At 32.0% G+C, this 12047-nt stretch overlaps 3 protein-coding genes and 1 non-coding gene across 4 annotated transcripts; 2 read left to right on the plus strand and 2 right to left on the minus strand.

The window, feature by feature from the left end:
• Positions 1-737: 737 nt before the first annotated feature.
• On the minus strand, positions 738-3352 carry LOC101248885 (hypersensitive-induced reaction 1 protein). Its single transcript, XM_004241515.5, has 6 exons — positions 3143-3352; positions 2216-2407; positions 1922-2042; positions 1731-1822; positions 1543-1639; positions 738-1309 (listed from the first exon to the last, which is right to left on the minus strand). The coding sequence occupies exons 2-6, from the start codon at positions 2402-2404 to the stop codon at positions 951-953; spliced, it is 858 nt and encodes a 285-aa protein (XP_004241563.3). The 5' UTR covers positions 2405-2407; positions 3143-3352; the 3' UTR covers positions 738-950.
• A 2801-nt stretch (positions 3353-6153) lies between these two features.
• TRNAA-AGC (transfer RNA alanine (anticodon AGC)) lies at positions 6154-6226 on the minus strand. Its single transcript has one exon. It is a non-coding gene; the product is annotated as a tRNA-Ala (tRNA).
• Positions 6227-6502: 276 nt separating this feature from the next.
• On the plus strand, positions 6503-7904 carry LOC101249464 (NADPH-dependent aldehyde reductase-like protein, chloroplastic). Its single transcript, XM_004241517.5, has one exon. The coding sequence runs from the start codon at positions 7037-7039 to the stop codon at positions 7823-7825; it is 789 nt and encodes a 262-aa protein (XP_004241565.1). The 5' UTR covers positions 6503-7036; the 3' UTR covers positions 7826-7904.
• Positions 7905-9805: 1901 nt separating this feature from the next.
• Positions 9806-11350, plus strand: LOC101249180 (NADPH-dependent aldehyde reductase-like protein, chloroplastic). The gene has a single exon (XM_004241516.5). It carries the CDS (start codon positions 10440-10442, stop codon positions 11223-11225), a length of 786 nt encoding a protein of 261 aa, XP_004241564.1. The 5' UTR covers positions 9806-10439; the 3' UTR covers positions 11226-11350.
• Positions 11351-12047: the final 697 nt, after the last annotated feature.

Consider the following 12047-nt stretch of genomic DNA (forward strand, 5'->3'; position numbering starts at 1 on the left):
GAAAGATGAGGGAAGCCTCCTGTAAGAGAAGAGCGTGTTTTTCATGTCATAATTTTTTTTAAAGGTATAGAATATTTTCGTATATAAAATATTGCATATTTAATTTCATCTATAAATTTATTTTCTTTTCTATAAGTAGAGTCAGAAATTTCTTAAAGGGTATCCAAAAATTTATTACGTATGAATAATGATATTACATTGATATAAAGCCAATTCCAATAGATTTATTGGAGGGCCTTGATGGCCATAAATCTTCGCATTTGTATAGTGTTTTGAACGTTAAAAGTTATGTTAAAATATGCATTTCACTTGAAAATCGAAACAAAAGTTAAAGCTATGTGAGTGAACAAGAAGTCCCTTCACAAATGTTAATCAACTTTTTGACTCGCTTAAACTAGCAGGTGAAATGCCCAATAGGTGTATGCCAAAACAAGCAAGAATATTGATACAACCTCCCTTTGGAATTTTTCCTGTTATTTTGAGGGATCAATCACCTTCCTTTAGCATAGCACACAACAAAAATATGACCCTGTACTACACACCAATAAGCTAAGTTGCACAGATTCTTCAGGTTCAATGTTACATCATGTCATTCTCCAAAAATACATTACTATTGACGACTTTAACACACAATCATTGACATTTTTGAAGAGTCTAGGTATCATAGCTAGTAAAACAATAAAAGATCAATCATCAAGGATGAAGAATGGGTAAAAGGAACAAATAAACAGGTACAATTAACGAGGAGAAATATCACATCCATCTATTAATAGTATATAATTCTTCAAAGGTCTGGGATATTAAATTCTTTACAATATAAGATACTAGAGGCATTCACAAATACAAAGTCAAACTCGCCAAACATATCCACACTAACAGAAAGTAAACACAAAATGAAAAAGGCTGCTTCAAGTGAAACACAATTAACATTTCTGATATAGTAGAAACATTTAATGGTTCACAGAAGCTTGAAGGAGTCCATCGCGGATCTGGCTTGCCACATCTCTTACAGCACCAGGCCCATGAGGAAGGAAGACAGCAGATGATTTACTGGAAGCGCCAATTTCTTTCATGGTGTCAAAGTACTGGGTTAAAAGGACCATGTCCATTACATCTTTTGCTGAGGTTCCAGGCACATTCACTGAGAATCCGAGCACGCTGTCTCTCAAACCATCCACAATCGCTTGACGCTGTCGTGCAATACCTAACCCTGAAAGATACTTTGATTCTGCCTCTCCTTCAGCCCTCTTAATTTGCAAAATCTTCTCCGCCTCTGCTTTCTCATTAGCAGCCACCCTCAGCCGAGCAGCTGTAGAATTGAAAACAATTAGGACATGAAAAGATACTCTTTTATAGTGTGGCTTGTAGCTCAGTTGGGGAGCTGCCCACACCTTCACACTAGTGATGGTGGGTTCGAATCCCACTGTAGCCCCCTCCATCAACTGATGTATATAGTCCTCTTGGACAAAGTACTAACTAGTCAGAGCAGTTGAGAACCAGCAGGCATCAGGCTTAACTAAAGAGATGAGATTTTAGCCATACCAGCATTGATTTCATTCATAGCTCTCTTCACATTCTCATCTGGTTCTATATCAACTATAAGTGTTTGAACAATTTCATATCCATAAGCCGACATAGCCTATAAAGGATCATAATGACATACATATGAGATCCAATGAAAAATTCAAATTGCCTGTATCAATTAAGAAAACATTGAAGAATCGGCTTACCTTCTCAAGTTCATCCTCGACAGCCTTGGCAATTTCATTTTTCTGCTCGAAAACATCATCAAGATTGAGTTTTGGAACACTTGCTCTAATGACTGACAAAATATAAACATAGATTTGTGTAAGTTAGCATTACCCATTGAAATCAATTTATTCTCAGAAATAGTATATAAACAGACAGATTAAATATCTACCATCAAAAACATAGGCCTGAATTTGACCCTTAGTGTTGCTTAGTTTGTAGAAAGCATCATTTGCTTTGTCTGCCAGGGCACGGTACTGAATTGATGCCACAACATTGACAAACACATTATCCTGCACATTTGTTGCAATATGTATTAAGTCATTAATATGCATAAATACTGAAAAATCATCACCTAGTTATGTTTGTTAAAGTGCAAATTGTGGTTGACTTTGATGATTTGGCTGCGAACCAACACAGCTTGTGTCAAAACAATGGAATTACTGTTTCGGAATAAAGAATAGACCTTTGTCTTTGTCTCGCAGCGAACATCCAATTGTTGCACCCTGAGGGAGAGATGGCCAGCTAACTGGAATCCGAAGCACCAAGGCAGGCAGTGGCAACCTGGCTGAAGCACATCTTGATACTTGCCAAACTGCTCTGTAATTGCGACGGTGGATTGATCAACTTGTACACAGCCCAATAGATTGCCCATACTCTGCAACGATTGCATGAAAAGGAAGATTATTCACAGAAGTCACCCATAAAACAAACTCAAAAAATGATATATTACACCATCAGAACCTGTCATTATAAAGGAGCAATTTAAACGAGTAACAAATTCTAAAACGAAAAGAACACAATAGTTAGTTTACACTTTACAAATTACACTTGGGACACCTCAAGTTCACAAATCCAAAAAGGGTAATATTCTCGAACTTCTCCCTGGAACTAAAGATTACAAACTGTTAAGTCACACTTTAGGGAGCAACTGCTACTCTAGTTTCTTTTACAAAGTTACTGAACATCAGCAATAAACTCTCCCAGTTAACTAAGAAAAGATTAAATGACAATATCACCAGTTCAATTGTTGTTTTCAATATTCATCTATAAAAGGCAAAGTTAAATTCTGCTGTCAAATTTCTCAACCCACTTTACCTTATCAAACCCATAATCCAACACCCAATCCAACAAGGCTATAAACTAAATTTCATGGCATTAAAGAAACTAGAACAACACTTTTCTGCTTATAACTACTGTCCCCTCCCCAATTCATGTGACATTTTTCGAAATATCAAAATTTTAATTTGAAAGTATACAGAGTTGACCTAGATCAAACTAGCAAGCAAGTCTTCCTTCACACATTAGGTCTTAACACAAAAACGATTAAACTATAAGAACAAATAGAAAAATTGAAATTGTATAAAGTATGTGCATATGTACATAAACATACCGAAGCAACAAAGCTAGCGAAGGAGTGAAGAATCGAAATGGGTATTTCGATAGTTAAGATGGGTGAGTTTATATATTTGGGGATAAGTCTATGGAGGAAAGAGACTTGATGAAGAAGAAAGTATGTGGAAATTGTAATGGAGTCGAATATTATTAGGAGAAGATACTTCGTAAATATCAAATTAATTGGATTGGCTACTCGTTCCCATCGCCATCTCATATTTTAAGCTTTCGACAAATTTATGTGATATAGTTTAATTTAAAAATATATATATTTGAATTAAAATAAATAAATAAATATTTTGTATTGTAATAAATTATTTTATAACAAAATATATATTTTAAAAGTAATTTTTTTCCTGATTAAAAAAATATATGCTATATAATTTGAGATTTAAAAACATAAAAAGCTCAGGCTTTTTCCATATATTAGATTCATAAAAATTTTAATGAATTGTTTGACAGTTGGTTAAAGTTACAAATATAATGCATTATTTGTTTTATATATATATATTCATATATAATTAGTTATTGAAATATATTATTTCCTCTAATCACTTTTAATTGTAATTGTTTTAACTATAAAAATTTTAATTGTTTTTTAATCATATTAATATTAAAGAAATTCAATTTACGGTGATTTTTGTATAATTTTTTAATATCTAAACTTTTGTTTAAAATATAGAATTAACATAATTTTAAAAATTAGTCAAAATTGATTTTTAAAAAGCACAACATGACAATTAAAAATTGAATGAGGGATTACATAGTTATTTAATATAAGGTACAAAGATTGTAATAGAGTAGTAGGTACTTCGTATTCATTTATCAGGGGTCTTGAGTTCGAATGTCTTTGTTACAGAGCAATTTTTTTTTTAAAATAATAATATATAATTAATTTAATATTTATTATTATAAAAGTCAATAAGAAAATATATAAAGTCCACACATCCTTTTAATGATTGATAGGCATAAAAATTACTAAACTCTTAATTAAAATCGAATCATGCGCTGTAAAATTATTATAAAAATAATGCTTCGAACCAAATTTTCTACTTACCCATGATTTGATATCCATACTGACTTTTAATTGATTCTTCTTATCTTGTCTAGCGGAATATTGGAGGTACACATAGTAAATATCTCCAAAATAAAATAAAAATACATTGGAAACATTAACAAGGCACATGAAAAGGACATATATTAATTAATTAAATGTCACTACCTAATTGTAATATTTATTCGGATATTGGTTCGTTTCCTTGGAAAAATGTTGTGACAATAGCCTCATAAAGTCACTGGTGGATCTAAAATATCGTTTATGAATTAGATTAAATTAGCAATTTTGTTCAGATATTAGTTTTATATTTAAAAATCTTTGACTACGTACATAAAAAATATTACTAAAATTCAGAATCGAAATTTCCTCTTGATTTTATAAAATTAGAAATCTCTTGCTTTCGTAATTAAATATCATGAATCAAATACCCTTGTTCAATTTAATTGGTCAATTCTAACAACTTGCCTTATACGTCGTCCAATAATATGACTAAAACTCTCATTTATCAACTTATTCTAGTTTTCTTCAAACCTAAATAATAGGATGTTCTTAATGTAAGATTGACCTTAAAGTATTTTAATTAGAATTTATGTTATAATTTTTTTAAAAAAAATTGAAAATGTAAAACGAAAGATTACACATCAGAAAAAAAGATAAAGAAAGGTTTCTTAGAAGTGTTTGTTACTTTGTTAAAATTAATTAAGAAACTAATGACAAATGGAGATTAATCTATCAAATTATTCAAAATCATGGAATGAGTTTAATTTAGGTTATATGTTGCACCTTGCCAACATGCCATTTTATTAAGGAAATAGCTCCGTGAGACTTGGGATGAAGAGATCATAAATTAAGTAGTGTTACATACTCAAATAATTTAAAAAACACTTAACAACTATTTACATTCGGAGTAGGTCAAATGGTAAGGTAAGATCATATATCCGTTTGACTCCTCGTGGGGTACAACTTATATTTAGTCATTTGATTAGGAATAGTGTAAAGTTTGAAATAACTGTTGATCAGGGCGGAGGAAGTGTATAATGAGAAGGGTTCATCCGAACCACTTCGACGAAAAATATTACTTCCTCTATTTCACAAAGAATGATCGAATTATTTTGATACGGAGTTTAAGAAAATAAAGAAAACTTTTGATCATGTGATTCTAAATTAAAGTTATGTCAAATGTACAAAATTGCTCTTTAATCTTGTGGGCTTAAACATACCACGTGGAAAGTAATTGTTATAAAAAAAAAAGAAGAGGTCATTCTTTTTAAAACATACCAAAAAGGAAAGGAGATCATTCTTTTGTAAACGGAGGGCGTACTATTTATACATGGTTAAAATTATTTTTTAGGTATGTATAATAAATGTCGAACTCCCTCCCACTAGTTTGTATGTTTACTTCTCAAATTTTGAACCCCTATTAAAATTTCTGACTCCGCCCCTGCGGTTGACTAAGTGACTGTTACCATTTTTGGGGTTTCTTTTTTCTTTTTCTTTAACTTCTGTATTGTGATTGACCAATTGATAAAGGGTGGAAACAAATATGAAAATTATCACGTTAATAGAATCTCAACTTAGTTAGTTATGATGGTTTTGGAAGGAGTTTTGTACATTATAGCTTTGTAAGAAAATAGCAGAATTTTTTAAAAATCAAAATATGAAATTTATAGATTCTTTTAACGTCATCAAATTAATACTTTCTTTGTCCATTATTAATTTTTATATTTTTCATTTTTAAAGTTAAATTATAAAAAAATTGATTAATAATATTACGATATATTTTTTCATCATATTGATATAAAAAAATGTGATGTATAGTACTTTTTGAATAGTTTTTAAAAATCTAAATTTTTTGTTTAAAATATCAAACTAATATAACTTTTAAAATTAGTCAAATTAACTTTCGAACGGTATAATATAACACACAAAAAGAACAGGAAAAAAAAGAAAGATGGAGATGCGGGGTATCGATCCCCGTACCTCTCGCATGCTAAGCGAGCGCTCTACCATCTGAGCTACATCCCCATGTTGTTTACTTTTTCTGCTTAAAAAAGTAAAATTCTAAAACTAAATGTCAAAATAAACATGTACAAAAACTTTTTCAATAGCTTTATTATGTACTACTGAGTTAATATTCCATTTCAACCGATTTTCAGTTATACTTGGTTCATGAATATTTCCAGATACTCTGGTACTTGATGGTTTTTTAACCGATTTTTTTTAACATTTATTTGCGTAAGCAAGTTCTTATGCCATCATCAAATACTGCTAAAAAAGACTTATAATGAAAAAAAATCATGAAAAATATCAATTTTATACTTTTATTAAAGCTCAAACACTCATTTATAAAGTGATTGGAGTCCACACACTCAACTTTCGTGAGCATTTATAAAATTTCAAACATATTATTAGCCTTTGGAGATTTATGAATTCTTAAGAACAGGCAGTTGATTTTTTATGATATTCCGTTACAAATGAGATTAAAATACATTATTCAAAAATTATGTAGCATAGTAATTCAATATTACCTTCTTCTAGCGTGACTCAAATCCTCAACCGTTCATAGCTCAGTTCTAATCACGAATTTAATATAAAAGTATTAGTAGTATATATTTAAATATGAGGAGTGAGTGGTGTTGTTCCAACTTCCAAGACATATTTTATAAAAGAAGTAAAAGAACTCTATTAATACCATACAGAGTGACTTGAGCAGTGACGTGATTTTCCTACCTGCAACGCCATGGTTTCCGTGGCAAAAACTTCATATATATTTCAGCAATTTTGCAGTGTCTTTCACAAAACTTCCATAGCAATTAGTGTGTTTTCTCTTCAGCAATGGCAGCAGAAAACGTAGCCCAATCAACCTTCCCACTCCAAGATCGTGTGGCCATTGTTACCGGTTCTTCTCGCGGAATCGGCAAAGCAATTGCACTTCATTTGGCCTCACTTGGTGCTAAACTCGTCATCAACTATTCCTCCAACTCCACTCAAGCTGACGACGTCGTATCCCAGATCAATTCCACCTCCGGTTACCCACGTGCCATTGCGGTCAAGGCCAATATCTCAGATCCAGATCAAGTGAAATCCCTCTTTGACGCTGCTGAATCGGCTTTTCAATCGCCGGTCAACATCCTGGTAAACTCCGCCGGGGTACTCGACGGAAAATACCCGTCAATCCTAAACACAACCCTAGAGGATTTCGACAGGACTTTTGATGTGAACGCTCGTGGAGCTTTCGTATGCTGCAAGGAAGGTGCTAAGAGAATCAAACACGGTGGAGGAGGGAGGATTATATGCTTATCGACGTCCTTAGCAGCGGCGTTTAGACCTGGATACGGAGCGTACATCGCTTCAAAAGCGGCCGTGGAAGCAATGGTGAAGATACTGGCGAAGGAACTGAAAGGGACAGGAATAACGGTGAATTGTGTGGCGCCGGGACCCATAGCGACGGAATTGTTCTACGAAGGGAAAACAGAGGCCATGATAAAGAGGGTGATTGATGATTGTCCACATGGAAGACTTGGCCTGCCGGAGGATATCGCGCCGGTGGTTGGGTTTTTGGCCGGCGACACTTCTGAATGGGTTAATGGACAGATCATTCGTGTCAATGGCGGCTTCATCTAATTTATTTATTTATTTATTTTGCCAAGAGTTTTGTTTTACCTGCAGTTTTCTATTGTGATATCTATTTGATTTTGTTTCATTTTCCCTTATTATATAATATAATATAAAATAATAACCAATATACATAAAAATCCCCCTAAATTCGAAATAAGAACTTCCTTTAGTATTTAAAATATACAAATATTTATATATTCCTTAATATTTTCTGTGTGAATTATTTTTAACTCTCTCAACACCCAACTCAATTGAAGGCTGGGTATTGTTACATATCACGTTTTTATTGGTCCACGTCTCTAAAAATTTAAAAAATATGTTACTCATTTTATAAAATTCATCTGTTCCAAAAATACAACCCGATCCATTTCTAAACAAAAATTCCTTATAAATCTCTAAGCCCGATTCTCATTCTCCCAAATCTACAAAAACTAACGTGAAGATTTTTCTTTCGTTAGCGTGAAGGATTTGTTGAGTTCAAAATTTTCGTGAAGAAACAAAGAATTTGCGAAATTTTTTATTGAAGAAGTAACGACAATCTTGAAAAACTGAAAAGTAAGGAAACAAAATCAAAATAATAGACGAAGAAGAATAAGTTTGAATCTTATATTTCGAAAAACAATATTTCTTTCAAAGATTTAACTTTTAGGTTTGAAGAGCATAGATTTGAGAAAAATTAAGAAAAATATGATAAATTAGGTCACCATTTTTTGGATGATTGGATTGGTGAAGGAGAAGAGATAATTAGGATTCTTATAAAAGCGAAGATTGTTCTTCAAACGGGTAATGGGATGGATATTACCGTTGGGGGGACAAATTTAATTTTTTAAAAATGTTGAAAGATGACAAATGCGTCGTTCTAAGCTGTAACAACACACGCACAAGGCTGGTGTTCGAAGAATTGAAAATAGTTCACATCAAATATGTTAAGGGGTATATAAACACTCATAGAATTTAAGTATTAAAGTAAATTTTCGTGTCAAGTTTAGAGAGATAAATCAATTTGCGAGTATTGTTTTACTTCCTAAATCCTAATTAACATAACTAAAATTCAACAATGCATTAAACATGTTTAACGTTGATAACGATTACTCATGAAAACAAATCAAGCATTCAAATTCAATCACCATTGTATTTGGGAGATCACATGGAATTGAAGTAATTTACACAATTTCAAGTTCATGCATATTGTAAATAAATAAATCATAGTAATAAGATGGATGTCTATCAATATTTTTACTCACATTATAAATAATTGATGAGAAAAATTAGCATGTCATTCCACAAAAGAGTGGTGTTCAATAATTTTAAATCATAAGCTTCCATTACAAATATTAAAATAATGTTCTTATCATATCAATTGAAATAGTACTGCAGAAAAGAAGACCAACATATCAGATTTTATTTTAAAATATAAATTTTTTAAAGACAATAGATTATCAAAATTGCAAGAACCACAATTTCATGCTAATTTTTATGATTTTGTTTTATGTTTATAAATATGTAATTTCTAAATTGTATTTAAGAGCTAATTTTGCTGTTTGGAGTTTTATCTATTTTCAAATCATCATTTTCATTTTCTTAAATATATTTGTTTACCTTATTTATCATTTTTAACTTGGTCCAAAATATAAATAAATACTATATGTTATCTGAATTTATGACTTCCTATATTACTTTTTTTTAATCATTTATTAAAAGTTTTATATTTGTGATAAGATTAACTTATGTTTTAGTTATTTCTTTAAATTTGAAGATGTTTCTTTCCCAAATATAGCAGACATATGAAGTATCTCCATTTAAAATTTTTGTCCTACAGTGTCGAGCGATTTATTTGACTATGACCAAAATTAAAACCGATTTTCAAGTTTGACTATCTCTTTCATTAGGAAAAAATCTAAAATAGTTTTAATCTTTAGGTTCAACCTCAAAGTCATTCTTAAACTTTTATATCATGATCCTTCATATATTGTAATATTCATACATATTTTATTCTCTCTCAAACTCCGGCCTATTTTTAAATATTCATTTTATCTATAATTTTATGTGTAGAACGTTAAAAATTTTTAAAAATATTTTTGATAGAAATAATACTCAATGTAAGAGAAGGTGTGAAGAAAATCTTATTTTGTTTGATAGTAATATTAATACGGCTAAACTGAAAACACTTTAACATTTGACTTTGCAAGAAAAGAAAAAATGTACAATTGCACGTGACAACGATAAATAAATCTCTTGATTTTAACTGTAAAAATGTACAATAAAATAAAATGTTCCTTTCTTTACATGAAGCTATTATTTCTACTAAATATATATAAAAAAATAAAAATTAAATTCTATACATAAATTATGAATAAAAATAATATTACAAAATAAGAAAGAATTTGGAAATTGACCTAAAATGTAAACATGAGGAACTATTATAATTTGTGTGAGAATTCAAATATGATTTTAATTCTTAATAGAAGATAAAGAGACTATTTTGAACTTTTTCTCCTCTTTTAATTATTTGTTATGAGTATTAAATATTATCACACATTTAGCACCACACCAGCACTTTTCGTTTGTTTATCCACAAAATTCCATTTTCTAGCAATTTCAGTGCTTTTCTTCAGTGATCATGGCGGAAACAAACGTAGCCCAAGGCCAAAGCCTCGGGAATCGTGTAGCCATTGTTACCGGCTCTTCTCGCGGAATCGGCAAAGCAATTGCTCTTCACTTGGCCTCTCTCGGAGCTAAACTCGTCATCAACTACACTTCCAACTCTACTCAAGCTGACGACGTCGTATCCCAAATCAATTCCACCTCCGATTCCCCACGCGCAATCGCCGTCAAAGCCAATGTCTCCGATCCAAATCAAGTCAAATCCCTCTTCGACGCTGCAGAATCAGCCTTTCAATCGCCGGTCAACATCCTCGTCAATTGCGCCGGCGTACTCGACGGGAAATACCCGTCGATCCTAAACACAACCCTAGAGGATTTCGACAGGACTTTCGATGTGAACGTGCGTGGAGCTTTCATATGCTGCAAAGAAGGCGCTAATAGAATCAAGCGCGGAGGAGGCGGAAGGATTATATGCTTAACGTCGTCGATGGCGGTGGCGTTGAGGCCCGGATTCGGGGCGTACGCGGCGTCAAAGGCGGCCGTGGAAGCAATGGTGAAAATACTGGCGAAAGAACTGAAAGGGACAGGGATAACGGTGAATTGTGCGGCGCCGGGACCCATTGCAACGGATATGTTTTACGAAGGGAAAACGGAGGAGATGATTAAGAAGGCGATTGATGAGTGTCCACATGGAAGGCTTGGACTGCCGGAGGATGTGGCGCCGGTGGTTGGGTTTTTAGCCGGCGATGCTTCTGAATGGGTTAATGGACAGATTATTCGTGTCAATGGCGGTTATATTTGATACTAGTATATGTTCGTTTTATTTCGTTTTTTATTTGGCATTTCCTTTGAAATATTGTTATAATCAATATTTTTAACCTGAAATAAGGTAAAAATTAAATAATACAGTTCAATTTGAAGTCTAAATTTTGTGAATATGCAATTTTAATTTTTTATTATTCATTAAAAAACTACTTATTTATTATAAGAATGATATATATATAAAAAAAACGAACGTACTATCATAAACTTAACTTATAGATAGTGTCTACATGAGTAAAAATTAATGTAATTTATTTTAAATACATTATATTTAAGTGGATTTTTAATCTATATGAGATACACAATAAATCTCTTTCGTATCTTTTCATCTCGCTCACCACTCTCCCATGTATTTTGTAGCCGAATACATAAGAACCTCGCTTACCACTCTCCCATGTATCTTGTATCACAATACATAAGAATCTCGCTCGCCTCCCTTCCCAATATCACTCGCCTCTTTTCCTATCTTTGTGTATCTAGTGGCAAATGTAATTTATTTTAAATACATTATTTCAAGTGGATTCATATGTATATATCTGAGATACACAACAAATCTCTTTCGCATCTCTCCCATCTTGCTCACCACTCTCCCATGTATCTTGTATTCCATATATATAAGAATCTCGCTCACATCCCTTCCCAATCTCACTCGTCTCTTTCCTATCTTTGTGTACCTAGTAGCAAAAATATATGTATTTCTTCAATATATGATAGAAACCAAAAATATATGTATTTCTTTAATATATGATAGAAACTTTTAATAAGTGATAAGATACGAAATATTTTGAAAGTTAAGTAATAG

This window comes from Solanum lycopersicum, chromosome 6, assembly GCF_036512215.1.
Source record: "Solanum lycopersicum chromosome 6, SLM_r2.1".
Lineage (NCBI taxonomy): Eukaryota > Viridiplantae > Streptophyta > Magnoliopsida > Solanales > Solanaceae > Solanum > Solanum lycopersicum.